This window comes from Micropterus dolomieu, linkage group LG14, assembly GCF_021292245.1.
Source record: "Micropterus dolomieu isolate WLL.071019.BEF.003 ecotype Adirondacks linkage group LG14, ASM2129224v1, whole genome shotgun sequence".
Classification (NCBI taxonomy): Eukaryota; Metazoa; Chordata; class Actinopteri; order Centrarchiformes; family Centrarchidae; genus Micropterus; species Micropterus dolomieu.
In genome coordinates, this window is record NC_060163.1 from 24,771,973 (window position 1) to 24,786,373 (window position 14,401).

The 14,401-nt window shown below is 42.6% G+C and overlaps 3 protein-coding genes across 4 annotated transcripts in view; all 3 read left to right on the top strand.

Moving 5' to 3' along the window:
* LOC123982847 overlaps positions 1-7,591 on the top strand; it is a 29,708-nt gene extending 22,117 nt beyond the window's left edge. The window contains exons 6-12 of the mRNA XM_046068750.1: positions 1-319; positions 435-717; positions 813-1,046; positions 1,439-1,530; positions 3,652-3,839; positions 5,659-5,807; positions 6,199-7,591. Coding sequence (XP_045924706.1) covers positions 1-319; positions 435-717; positions 813-1,046; positions 1,439-1,530; positions 3,652-3,839; positions 5,659-5,807; positions 6,199-7,436 — 2,503 coding nt within the window. The 3' untranslated portion in view covers positions 7,437-7,591. The remainder of the gene's footprint in view (positions 320-434; positions 718-812; positions 1,047-1,438; positions 1,531-3,651; positions 3,840-5,658; positions 5,808-6,198) is intronic.
* LOC123982851 (zinc finger protein 502-like) overlaps positions 1-14,401 on the top strand; it is a 441,737-nt gene that overhangs the window by 418,567 nt on the left and 8,769 nt on the right. The gene's annotated exons all lie outside the window — the stretch shown is intronic.
* si:ch211-40k21.5 (uncharacterized protein LOC100332117 homolog) lies at positions 11,427-13,599 on the top strand. The gene is made up of 3 exons (XM_046068785.1): positions 11,427-11,784; positions 12,176-12,277; positions 13,054-13,599. Exons 1-3 carry the CDS (start codon positions 11,591-11,593, stop codon positions 13,106-13,108), a joined length of 351 nt encoding a protein of 116 aa, XP_045924741.1. The 5' UTR covers positions 11,427-11,590; the 3' UTR covers positions 13,109-13,599.

Sequence of the window (14,401 nt, forward strand, 5' to 3'; positions counted from 1 at the left end):
ATCGATCGATCGACTTCCAGTTATTGGAACGGGCGAGGCAGCGCATGACCAGCCTGCACGTGAAGACCCTCCTGATGAGGCTTCTCCCTGTGATCAGGACCCTGTTTTCCCATCCCCACAGCAGGTCCTTTGTGAAGATGACATCGTTGGTGCCAGAGCTTCAATAGTATACGAGGACTGCTTGAGACAGCTGGCTACATTTCTGATCCTGCCTGTGAAAAAATGTACAGGCCTTTTAAAGACTGGTGTGGTGTGTGACTGTGTTGCCCCCTTTGAGATCAACATCACTTCCAAGGGCACAGCAACGAGTGTCGAATGGGTAAGTCCTGACAGTCGCAGCGTATCATAACTGTAAATTCCCATTAAAACACATTTGTAGTGAAAGCCAGTGCTGTACATGCCAAATGCAATCCTGCCTTTTCTTGGACTTTCAGATCTGTCCTAATGGACACAGCTTGTGGAGGTGGAATTCCCAGCCTGTAATGAAGTGTGGGACGCAAGCTGGAGATTTTCTCTTGTCCACCAACATTTTGTTGTCTGGCAACGACTATGCGAAGGTCGCCCTCTTGTTCAAGTTCATGAACATGGTGATGGTGAAGAAGAACACCTTCGTGTCCATTCAGGACGCTTACTGTGTGGACACAGTGAAGAGCTTCTGGGAAGAGAGGAGGACTGAGGCCCTCAGTGGCCTTCAGGGGAAAGATGTTGTGGTCCTAGGTGCGTAGCTGAAACTTTACCATGTTATACAAGTATTGAAGACATTAGGCAGTGTGACTTTAAAATTTGGGTTTTTAATTATTACTTATTTTCAGCGGATGGCAGAAATGACTCTCCAGGCCATCGTGCACATTCATGCTGCTACGCCACCATGGAGAATGACACTAAGGAGATCATTCATGTTGCCACCACCAACAAGCAGCAGACATCCTGCAACTCTGTCGTCATGGAGAAGGAGGGTTTTATTGAGACTGTAGACAAGCTTACATCAGAGATAAAGCAAGAGGAGATCTGCACAGGTGCTAATGCCCAGATCACAGCCCTTATGAGTAAGTCATCTCTCAAGTTACTCATCTGATATGTACAAATACATGTGGTGAAAATAGGGCTGCACAATTTAGAGATAAAGTCATATAGCAATTTGTGGTATATTTGCTTGATTATCATTAACAATGCACAAAATACTGAAAACGTGTATTTCTAAAGTTAAACTAGCATTAGAAGTGATACAAATTCTACACTCCTGCTCGTGTGGATAATGAGCACACAGACACTAGTGTCAAACACACAGCACACTTTTTTGTTGAATATAATTGCACCCTTTTGCGGTTATGTAATTGAACAGGGTGACATCGCAATTGAGATTAGATTAATTGTGCAGCCCTAGTTGAAAAGATGATTGAAATATTGTAGTAATAATAAATGCTTCCCCACTTCACAGACCCAGATGAAGGCAGATACAAGGATCTTGGAATCCATCACAGTCAGGACATGTGGCATGGTGCCAAGAACCTGGTCAAAAAAATAGCTGCTGTAAGTTGAATAAGTGACTCATGTTACTGTCTACAGTATGTATTCATCAAAAAGTGACTATATCTTACATCAGGGGTATTTAACTATGTGCCATTCCTGACAGAGTATGTATGTTTTCATTCCAATCTTCTGTGCTTTGGCTCGTTATCTGTTCTATCACCCAGCTTCTGTTGAGCTTCAATTGGCAGACAGATGGCCTTACAGTCTCAAATTTCTTGTTGATTTCATGTTTCCGCTGATGATAACACTACCAGGCTCTGAGGCAGTAAAGCGCCACGAACCATGATGCCCCCTCCACCATACTTTAGAGTTGGGATGAGGTTTTGATGTTAGCATTCTGTGCCTTTTTCCTCCACACATAGAGTTGTGTGCTCCTGTCAAACAATCATTTCATCTGTTCACAGAATGTTTTGCCAGTAGTGCTGTGGAACATCCAAGTTCTCTTTTGCAAATTTCAGATGCGCAGTAATGTTTTTTTTCCAATCAAAGACAAAAAAGTTGATTTCATTGTTGCGCTCCTCCTCTCTGGCTGAAGGTGTGTTAATCACTGAAATGATCTGGTGTAATTGTGGCATGTCTAAACTACCTATGAATTATAATAAATTTATGAGAATACCCGATTCATAATATTCAGAAAATATTAATCTATCTCTCGTTTCGCGGGGCACCACCGGAGTTGTTATTAATCTAGAGTCTCCGGACCTCTAGGTAGCTTTTAATAATTATACAATTATTCACCAGTGATCAGTTAGTTAATAATCGCTCAATTATCATAAATCCACAGTCAGTCTCATATCTAAAGGGTAAATTCTCTTGGCAGGGACTTAGAAGTAGGCAATACACACAATTCCTTGATTACAGTGAATTTATTAACTAACTAAGGTGATATAGAAAGGTGGTTAAATAAATCAGAGAAATAAACAATGGCTAAACAATGAGAATGAAGGTTCGATTGTGGGAGGATTTTACTCAAACGGCAACTAATGAATGCAATTAGATGATAACTAAATTTGTCTAGGGGTTTAAAGATGACATATGCTGGACTAAAGATAAATGGATTAGCAACTATTCGACGTCACTTACCACAGAATGTAGGGTTTTGGTCTTACTGCTTGCGTTTCTCCCCGCCGGGTTGCTGGTAAACGGCCTCACACTGGCAGAGTCCGTGCGTTCTCGGTTAGGTCAGGACTCTGACTGGGCCACTACAGAAAGCATATTTTCTGGTGCTGAATCCATTCTGTTGTTGATGTATTTCTGTGGTTTGGGTTGTTGTCCTGTTGCATCACCCATCTCCTGTTGAGCTTCAATTGGTGCACAGACGGCCTTACATTCTCCCGCAAAATTTCTTGATAAACTTTTCAATCGATGATAGTACCCTTACCAGGCTCTGAGGCAGTAAAGCAGCCCCAAACCATGATGCCCCCTCCACCATACTTTACAGTTTTACGGTTTTGATGTTAGCGTGCTGTGCCTTTCTGTGTTGTGCGGCTTTCAGACAACTCGGCTTTGGTTTCATCTGTCCACAGAATATTTTGCCAGTAGTGCTGTGGAACATTCAAGTGCTCTTTTGAAAACTTCAGGGTTTTTTTTTGGACAGCGTGGTTTCCTCTATGGTGTCCTCCCATGACCTCTATTCTTGTTCAATGTTTGACATATCGTAATCGTCAACAGAGATGTTAGCATGTTCCAGAGATTTCTGTAAGTCTTCAGCTGACTAGGATATTTCTTAACCTCATTGAACATTCTGCACTGTTACCATGTAATCATCCTTAGAGGACGGCCACTCCTAGGGAAATTGGACACTGAGTAGACTCCAGGTTGCCGGACTCTAATTAGCTTTTGGAGAAGTCATTAGCATTAGCCTAAGGGCTCACATACTTTTACCACCCTGCACTGTGAATGTCTATACAGTGTGTCCAAAAAAACATGAAATTTGATTGTGTGGTATAAGTTTCAGCATGCAGAGTTTGTCTATTTTTGTGATTTAGATAAAGACATTTTTTCACCAATTTATACAGAAATCCAGGTAACTGGGACTTGGGACTGTATGTTTATAATGTTCATCTGTTTTTTCACTTTCATATGATGGATCTTCTAATAGTGCTGTTTTGTTTTTCAAAGGCACTGTGGCTTGGCATCACTCACCATGTCTGTGACATTTACACCTGGACTAATAGAAGGTGTCAACATGGGTACCTGAAAGAAAGAAAGGCGTGGATCCAGAGAGCCTTCAGGTGCCACAAAGCTTTAGTGGACAATGTTCTCAATGAGCGTTGGCTGAAGGATGTGCATAAATACCTGCGCTTCAGGTAAAGTGTGACTACATGTTTCACACAGATGTGCATTATGACTATTTGTGCTTTCTTTTTAAATTATATAAAAAAAAAAATTGTTGTATCAGATCAGCTGCAGACCTAGATGCATTCCAGAATCATATATTGATGTATGCCAGCAAGCGCTTCACTTTCACTCCCCCAGTTTATGAGGGAAGAGTTCTGCTTGCTGCTCAGGACTATCAATGTATTCAGTGCAAGTGATTCATTATTAGGGCCCAAGCACGAACCGTGCGAGTTCCTGAAGGGACTGGAGGGATTTTTTTTTTCTTTCTTTCTTTTTTCTGCAAAGTAACCTCAATTTTGGGGGCCTAAACATACTCGAAAACTCACCAAACTTTGCACAAAATTCAGGAGTGGCAAAAGATTTCGTATTTTATGGGTTTCTCGCATGGGCGTGGCAAAAGGGCTTGCTAGCGCCCCCTACAGAGCAGCCCCTGGACAAAGTTTCACCTACGTGTACAAAATTTCTGTGGTACATTTATCAAGTCCAGACACACAAAAAAGCCATTGCCTAAACCAAACAGGAAGTCAAACAATGGTCATTTTTGGCAATTGACACACTTTGTACTTTAGCGAACTCCTCCTAGCGATTTAGTCCGACCGACTTCAGATTTGTGTTGTGCAGTCTGTGTTCACTCATAGCACCACCTGCTGGCAACAGGAAATGACACGTTTTACGCTGTACTACTCCGAGCAGGTTTGACATGTGAACTTCAAAACTGTCCCAGGAAACTGTTAACACATTGATGAGCCCATGTTGTAAAACTTGTGAATTTTTGGTTAACGGCTGAGCAGTGGCCTGGCGGCGAAGTGCCATGTTTTGCCATGACACAGGAAGTTGTTCTAACTGTACTTAAGACATTGATGATGCTATGTTGTGAATCTTGTGAGTTTTTGGATAACGGCATGTCCTTGGCGTGGTAAAGTTCACAGGAAGTTGTTGTAACTTTGCTGTACATGCTCATATCTCCACCATATCTTCACACATTTGATAAGGGTCACGCCCTCAACACATCTACAGGTCAAAATTCACTCAACCTCATAGCGCCATCTGCTGGAATCAGGAAGTGTTCCTTCAAAGATGCAGCCCCTGCGCACTGAATCACAAAGATACACAAAAAGTTTGTGGTACATGTATCATCCCAAGACGCACAAAAAAGCCTCTTGGAGCCATACCTGAAATCAGACAGGAATTCAGCCATTTTTTATTTGAATGTTCAATTAAAGCCTAATTATGGCCTTTTACAAGGTCCTTACTTTAACAAACTCCTCCTAGGGAATTAATCGGATTGACTTAAATTTTCTACTGTGCATTCTAAAGTCATTGATGATGAAAAGTTGGGCTATCTGTGAGTTTTCGTCGATGGGCGTGTCCGTGGCGTGGCATCAAAGATCAGCTCTTTGCCATGACACAGGAAGTTGTTGTAACTTCAGTGTACATGCGCACATGTGCACAAATCTTTACGTGCTTGACGTAACTGTCCCTCCCCGAACACATCTACATGCCAATATTCATTTATATACATAGCGACAAATTGCTATGTTGCGCCACAAAGGGTACACAGGAAGTGACGTATAACACCTTCATGCAACGTCCGAAGTGCGTAGCAAATTCACAGCCGCAACAGCAGAGCTCCAGAATATGCAACGCGACCGACTCACACCCGGACGCGCTACAAGTGCGAGGGCCTGCTGAACGCTACTTGCAGCTTTAATTTACATTGGTTTTCATGGTTATCAGTTGTTATAATGACTAACTGATATTGAATGGTTGAAATTTATGTAATTACAGTTTCAGAAGGCTGCACAAGAAAAACAGCAGAAGACACAGGTTATATGCCCTGAAATCTGAAAAACCCTATGCATACATCTCTGAGCTGCAAGCAAGGATTGTAAAGAGGAGAATCACAATTGGAGTGGGGATGCCTAGAAGGAAGACAGGTAAGACTTTGTTTTCTTCCAGGCCTGAAGTTTATGGTGACTTGATGTCATCCTGCTGTCATCATTGGATCAGACAGAACTTATGTGTGCTGTTACGGAGGGACATTGACACAGTGGGTCATTTAATTTGGAAGACTTGTTGAGAAAAAAGGGTGCAAAATTTGAAGCAAACCGTGGTTTAAGACTTTTAAAGAGCACCTACTTGTCATCGATGGTGTGCACCATCACTATGGTTAAATGTGTTCTTGACCTGTATCCTAATATTTGTTAAAGTAACTCCATCTTTCACATTATAGAGAAGTTTGTATGACTTCTATTTGATGATGATTTCTATTTTTTTTTTATTAGTTTACTAGATAAAGGCTGCCAACAATTTTTTGCTGTGTTTCAGTGTTCCCTACAGATGTCCAGCAGCTGTTGGTGATTAAAGAAGAGGTTCCCTCTGAGTGGAGCCCCAGTCTGGACCAGGAGGACCCAGAGCTCCTACACATAAAAGAAGAAAAGGAGGAACTCTGGATCAGTCAGGAGGGAGAGCAGCTTAATGGACTGGAGGTGGCTGATATCACCAGGTTCCCATTCACTGCTGTTACTGTGAAGAGTGAAGATGAGGAAGAGAAACCTCAGTCTCCACAGCTTCATCAAAGCCAAACTGAGGACAACAGAGAGGCAGAGCCTTCAGCCAGCAGCTCAGCTACGCAGATAAAAACAGAAACTGATGGAGGATCAGAACCTGCTGGGAACCTTGATCCAGATAGTCATTTACAACCAGATACTGATGAAAAAGCTTCAGACTCTGAAGTCAGTGAAAATGACTGGCAAGAACCTTTGTCAGATTCTGAAGCTGAAAGTGAAGACAGTGGCAATGGTTGGAAGGAGACCAGAGCACCTGAGTCAGGTGTAAATGCTCTGAAATATAAGGAAGCTCCTGTAAGTGATGCAGGATGTAATGCTGGGAAAGAATCATTTAGCTGCTTTGAATGTGGTAAACAATATCAACACAAGGGGTCTCTTCAGAGACACATGGTGTGTCATTCAGGAAAAAGATCCTCCAACCGTCTGGTTAATAAGAAATGTTTTAGAGTAAAGCAAAATGTAGATTCAGAGGTGAGAGTCCACACAGGAGAGAAACCATTTGGCTGTGATGTTTGTGGTAAGAAATTTACACAACGGGGAAATCTTAAGACACACATGAGCGTGCACACAGGAGAGAAACCATTTGGCTGTGATGTTTGTGGTAAAAGATTTTACCGGCAAACAAATCTTAAAGAACACATGAGAGTTCATACAGGAGAGAAATCATTCGCCTGTGATGTTTGTGGTAAAAGATTTAACCAGCGGTCAAATCTTAAAACACACATGAGAGTGCACACTGGAGAGAGACCATTTGGCTGTGATGTTTGTGGTAAAAGATTTAACCAGCAGATACATCTTAAGGAACACATGAGAGTTCATACAGGAGAGAAACCATTTTGTTGTGATGTTTGTAGAAAAAGATTTAACCGGCAGTCACATCTTAAGGAACACATGAGAGTTCACACAGGAGAGAAACCATTTTGCTGTGATGTTTGTGGTAAAAGATTTAACCAGCAGTCAAATCTTAAGACACACATGAGAGTTCACACAGGATAGAAATACAGCAGTTTTTATTGTCTTTTAGGGTTTTGTTGTATTTTGTGTTTGGCTTTCTCTTATTTTAAAATATGTATAAAAAAGTATTCTGGTTAAAATGCTGCCTACTAAAGCCATCTACGTTTAAAAGTTATTCAAATAAAGTTTTTCTATTTAGTTAATTGGTTTCAATACTTTTTTGTGTGAACAGATGAGCAATCTGTGTGTTAATGTGTAATCTGTAAAAATAAAACACTTTCCACAAACACAAAATGAAGATTTGTAAACTCAAACATATTTTGCAAATACAAAACAGTGGCCTGTACTACAAAGCGGGGTAACTGGCTTATCCAGGTAACTTCAGGAGTAACTTTGTGACATTGGGTGTAACCCCTTTTATGCGGCCACGCACCAACTCCAATTAAGTTTAACACCGATTCAACTAACCAACATCTTATCGATATGGTAACCTTAGTACTATAAGCACAGGCGGAGCCCTCTACTGGACTCTATGGGTACTACCACCTCCAGTCACACGCACACTCATGCCCACTGAAATGTTTATTGTGCACGTAGCCAACCAATAGCAGATCACCACCGATGTGCGTGACATATAAACAGTGGGTGGAACCCGATGATTGTCCGCCCTAGCCGTGACAAGCCAAAGTTTACCACACCAACCCGGTCGGGATCACATCACCTTGGTGACGGAATGGTGGACCATCCCTGAAAAGGTCGCTTGACTGAGGCGTAGCCTGACCATGACCTGGATTGCCCTGACTTCTCACTGGAACATCAGGCACCACCAGTGTATGTTCCCCCTCTACACCCATTAGTCACCGGATCCTCACATTACAGATCCTAGGTTGCACTTCGTGAGCGAGAAGGAGTTCGACATATCCAAGAGATAGAAACGCATGGTAAGGGCCATGGTGTTACGTATAGCTCAAGGGCTGAACGCAGGCGACAGTGGTTTTGGACCCAGATGCGGAGACTGTAAGGGTAAAGGCAGTGAAACTTAATGGTGATGTGGTGTGAGCAGTCCAAAACACAAAGCACAAAAATCCAAGACACGAAGGGTTGCGTAGTCCGAAAGTCCAACAAAAGTATAAATCCACAAAAGGAACTGGAAGCACTGGAAACACTAAAGCAACTAGCACAAAATCAACACTAACTAAATCCACAATGAACTGGCACTGAATGAAAGACAGACAACCACTAAAATACATCAGTGAGGGAGAAATTAATTACACACAGGTGAGACCACAAAGACATGGAAAGACTCCCAGCATTCCAAAACGAACCCATCCCCAACAACAGACAAACAGAGTCCAAACCAAAATCCCTGGTGGACAGCCACAGAACTGGGGACAGCAGGTGACTTCAGGCGGACGGCCTGGGGAAAACAGACAGTTGGGGGGGGCGACCCGACAGGCCGAGAAGATTAGGTGAGCGGCCTGGAAGTTGAGAGCGAGGGCAAAAACCTTTTTGAGGTCGGGCAGGTGCCCTGCAACAAGGACTGTAAACCTTAGAAGGTTGAACAAGAGGCCGTCAACGAGGGCAAGACCTCTCCAGAGACCAGGCAGGGCTAAAGTCCAGCAACGAAGCAGCAGAACATGGAACCAGAGACAAGGCTGCAGGGCTGAGGACCGGAGCCTGGACTGCCAGGCTGAGGGCTGGCGATTGGACAGCTGGGCTGGGAACCGGTGTCGATGCACTGTGGCCTGAACCTGGTTAGACCACCGAAGGGGAACCAGGAGCAAGTGTGGGTCGGGCCACCGACGGAGACCTTGGAGCAGCAGTTGGTCAGGCCACAAACGAGGGACCGGGAGCAGGAGTCGGTCGGGCCACTTACAAGGGACCAGGAGTGTAGGAGATGGTTGAGCCACCAACAAGGGACCCGGAGCAGGAGTCGGTCGGGCCACCGACTGAACATGGGGGGCAGGGATCAGTCAGACCACCAATGGAGCTGGTGTCGGTTGGTCCACCGACGAGGAACCAGGGACAGGTGTTGGTTGGGCCACCGACTAGACACATGGAGCAGGAGTCGGTCGTGCTACCGACAGAGAAACTGGAGCTGGCGTTGGTCGGACCACAGAACGGAACACGTGGAGTGGTAGGTGGTCAGACCATGACGTACCAGGCAGGACAGTAGGCACCTCTGTTGCACTGGGTTGTGACGAGGAGCTGGGCAGTGGAGGCTCAGAGGTGAGGAGATATACAGGCCGCTGATGGAGTTGGCAGCCATAATGGCCACGTCTCCTGCCATGACCACCATGGGACCCAGGAAAGATAGCAGGCGTGTCCCCACATAGGAGTGCTGGTTTTTGGGGAAGACAACAGATGAAAATCTTGGGGAAATTAATAAATTTTGGCTCTTGTCACTGTACGGTAAATATGGGCTTTTATTCCTCCCCGACAACATGTTCAACTGCACCATTGTGTTTTCATTTTGATTATAGTGTTTTTGCATCATGCTGAGCTCATCCTCTGTTATCACAGCCTTTTTCAAGTCTTTAAAAGCATAAAATTAGCAGCCTAGCCCCAGCTTTATTGTCTATTTTCCTCTAAATGGGACCATAATTTACTAAATGAACATCATGCTGTATTGAAGAAGACTTAAAACTAGCGATTGAGACCATAAACATGTTAGGAAAGTGTTTACTTATGTGATAAACAAGTGAGAAGTAGGGTAATTTTGTCATTAAGTCGCCCCCTGTTGGCCATTACAAAGAATGCAGGTTTAAGGCACTTTTCATGTTCCTTTTTTTTTAAAAACGCAACTTTCTCTTTACGCTGGTATTTTTTGGGGCCAGTAATCTACATTTAATGTTGCTACATTTGCCATTCATACCTTCATTACTGAACTAGTCTTTCATCTACAAGCCGAGTGGTTACGCAGTAGAGATTTAGCCGGTGCACCTGTGCCAGATATTAATAAGCTGGACAGATGCAAACATTCAGAAAATCAGGCAAATAGTTTTCAGTTTAAAAATTGATTTGTTCAACTAATGTTACTCAGTCGGACTGGATTCTGCTGCTACATTTTACAGAATCATCTTGTTGCGGAGAGCATGGCTTTCTGACGGAAATTAGCGAGTTTATTTTTATTATTTTTATTAACTAAAATTAGAGTTAATCAACAAGCAAAGCGAAGTGCATTCCCTACAAATAACCATGTTACACATTTCTAAGATGATGCACAGTGATGAAACACTTCTTATTCCAAAACACTGAACAATATTAAAACACAAAGTAGCCTGTGAGAGCCTTTGAGTAGTTTATTAACAAGTACTTTTATACTTTTACTTGAGTAGGATTGTAAAATAGTATTTTTTGCTTTTACTAGAGTGAATTTTTTTATTGGAGTTGAGGGCAATAGCAAAATAGAGTCAAAGCCAGCACAGCCCGAAGCACCAGTGAGATGGTTAAATTGATGATGACATTTCTTATTTATTTATTGTACTCAAGGGCTCAGAAAAACATTCGAATGGTTTAGAATTGATACTAAGTATTCTTTCTGTGAACTACAAGAAGAACCAATCTGTCATTTGTGTATGTATAGTAGGATATACTGTTACATGTTTTAAAAGTAATTAGAAGAAAAAGCTTTTACTTTTTTGTACAGTTAGTTTTATTATTGGGAAAATTTCACATTCACAAGAAGAAATAGGCTTCAAACCACATTATGGAATGTTTTGCGAAGAACTGGGTTAATGTAGCACCCAGCTAAAGACGACTAATTAAGAATAAGGCAATTAAGAGGCTTAAAGGCAATTAAGATGTGCTTCATACATTTTTTTGAACCGATGATTCAGTATTTTGAATTTGCGTCACTCTGTTCATGTCTTTTTTTTTTTCTTTAATTTGATCCTTGATGTGCACAGTTTTGTGTAAATACTGTGTTTTCTAAAATAAATTTAAAAGACAAACAAACTGAGAAATTGGAAATGACCTGCAGTCGATGCGTTGCGCCTCTTTTGCGCTCCACACGGACAAGCCCGCTGCAACGTGATTGGTCAATACTCCCCGGACTACAGGCGGAAACCGGAACCTTCCTCTCCTGCAGACCCTGCATCCATGTGCAGATGGTAGAAAACAGACGGAGGAGAAGAAAGAAGATGAGATGAGTTTGAAGTGTTTGCTGGCTAACCGAGAAGCCAACATTTTGACAAATGGAGGATCGTACGTGTTATTTAGCAGAAGAAAAAGCGACGGAGCGAGAAGAGGAAGAAGTGAAACTAAATGTGGACAGACGACGGCAGAAAACAATGATCAACATCGGTGCGGCCTTCCCCAAATGGAAATCTCTGATGAGGGACAAATGTTTTCAGAGTGACGCCGAAGTTGCCTGTTTTCTGCTGCACAGGTAATTTAGCCCGATCTAAACGCACCGCGGTGAAGTTAGTTTTAAGTTGGATATTCTCCCAGCATTGTCCCATTGTGTGCACACAGCCTCCATTAATGGATATAAGTAGTGCTTTGTGTTCAGATTATATTCAAAGAGATAAAGAAACTGTTCATCCAAGTGAACAAAATTAAATTTATGTTACTTTTATATATTTCCCAGTTTGTTCACTATCCATGCCTGAGATCATGCTTGTAGTTGACCTGATAGTTGCTATTCCTGATTTATTTTGGTGAGTTTGTCCAGGCGAGCCGACCCTCCCAGCACCTTAGGACGTAACAGAATGTATTACAGGGGTGTGCAGCTGTGTCATGTAGCACTTATTCTCTTGATGTTGCTGCTGTTTCTCCAGCTATGAGAGAGGTTCTGCAGCATCGACTCCCATGAAGGAAAAACCTGTTCAACTCACAGCTGCAGCAGTGTCTAGCATCGGTGCTTCTGGAAGGATGAACAGGCAAGTCATTAATATAATATATACAGTATAGCTGCTGTATCTCCATATGTGGGATGTATCATGCTCTGGAGTCTCATTTATAAAACTGCGTAGAATACTCACTGAAAGTGTCCGTGCGCCCAAAAGCTAAAAAATATTCAGACTTATAAAACCGTGCGTATGCACATCTGTAAGCAAGTTCCCTTTTATAAATCACAATGAACTTGAAATGTGGCGCATGTGAGGGAGCTCCATGTTGACCCTTCAAACGCCCATAAATGACTATAAATGGTCAGTGAAACTCATTAATATTAATACGTCCTGACTGCAGGAAGAAAAGGAGGCGGATTCTGACAGAAAAGATAAAAAAAATGAAATTTAACCTTTAAATTATGTTTTTTTTGTTTATTCAGAAATGCTTTAAGCCTATAATAGTCAGAGGTAATATTTCGATTTATTTTACACGATAGTAGGCCTATTCTTTTCAACATTCTGCCATGTTAGTCACTGTTTCTCATTTCTCCAGTTTATGTGCGTATGCATGGTTCAGAGTTTACTTACAGGACCGCACATTCTCCCGTCAAGTTTGTATTTTATAAATCATAACCTTTGCTTGGGAGGTGGCGTACACCCCTGGTTCTTCTTTTCAGAGATGAGCGTCTTAATGTCACTGCAGAATCCACAGAAATTGACCTTAGACAAAGGAAACAGTTCAACTGTCATAACGTCTTTGCACTACATGTACTATGTTTTGTATATATTTATAATTTATATATTTTAATGCTTTTTTTCTACAGCTTACAGGACATGAGCATGGAGGAGAAGCACAAGATGTTCAGTAACAGTGTGTAATGGCGCTTTTCCATCACTGCTACCAGCTCACCTCGATTCGACTGGCATTTGATCTGCCGTTACTGCTGGACTTGTCTGCTGTGTTGGCTGAAGTGGTCCGTGTTTGACTGTGTGTGTTCCTGCCAAACTCCGAAATCACACATTCAAATTTATCAGAAGTGGATTTAGTGATAAAATGGCGTACGAAAATTGTAAAATATAAGACACTGGTGCTCGTCTGGTGCGTGTAATGATGATGCAGTGAACAGTCACGATTCTACCTGACCAATTGGTGGTCTACAGTGTTTTAACGCCACCTGATACTTGGTATCGCCTCAGCTGGTTTGGAACCTCAGCGGAGGTGATACGAAAAAAAAAGTACAACTCCCCAATGGTAAACCAAAAAAGTAGGGTCGAGCTGGGACAATACGGTGGAATTGGGCCATAAGTTGTGCTTCATAATGACATTTATTACTATTTAGTGTTCTCTCTCTATAAGTTATTGTTTTCTGAATATGTCCTCCTTTTACAGAATTGATTGGACAGATGAAGGCCCCCCTTCCTTTCATGAAAAAGATGATGGAGATAAAGATGACAGCTCTGATGAAGAGGATCTTCCACCCATTTGTATACGGTGTGTTATCAGTCAGTCTTTACTCTGCTATTGTTCTGTGATGCCAGCTTTTATTCAAATCTTTACACATATGCCTTCATGTTGTGCCTCAACAGAATGGGTGGAGCATTAAAGAAAGCACCATCGATCGATCGACTTCCAGTTATTGGAACGGGCGAGGCAGCGCATGACCAGCCTGCACGTGAAGACCCTCCTGATGAGGCTTCTCCCTGTGATCAGGACCCTGTTTTCCCATCCCCGCAGCAGGTCCTTTGTGAAGATGACATCGTTGGTGCCAGAGCTTCAATAGTATACGAGGACTGCTTGAGACAGCTGGCTACATTTCTGATCCTGCCTGTGAAAAAATGTACAGGCCTTTTAAAGACTGGTGTGGTGTGTGACTGTGTTGCCCCCTTTGAGATCAACATCACTTCCAAGGGCACAGCAACGAGTGTCGAATGGGTAAGTCCTGACAGTCGCAGCGTATCATAACTGTAAATTCCCATTAAAACACATTTGTAGTGAAAGCCAGTGCTGTACATGCCAAATGCAATCCTGCCTTTTCTTGGACTTTCAGATCTGTCCCAATGGACACAGCTTGTGGAGGTGGAATTCCCAGCCTGTAATGAAGTGTGGGACGCAAGCTGGAGATTTTCTCTTGTCCACCAACATTTTGTTGTCTGGCAACGACTATGCGAAGG

What these genes read in the sequence shown, in the direction of transcription:
- si:ch211-40k21.5 (XM_046068785.1), top strand. Translation starts at nt 11,591, where the DNA reads ATGGAGGATCGTACGTGTTATTTAGCAGAAGAAAAAGCGACGGAGCGA. An exon ending in GCCTGTTTTCTGCTGCACAG is followed by an intron (nt 11,785 to 12,175) that starts GTAATTTAGCCC and finishes CTGTTTCTCCAG; the next exon opens with CTATGAGAGAGGTTCTGCAG. An exon ending in GCTTCTGGAAGGATGAACAG is followed by an intron (nt 12,278 to 13,053) that starts GCAAGTCATTAA and finishes TTTTTTCTACAG; the next exon opens with CTTACAGGACATGAGCATGG.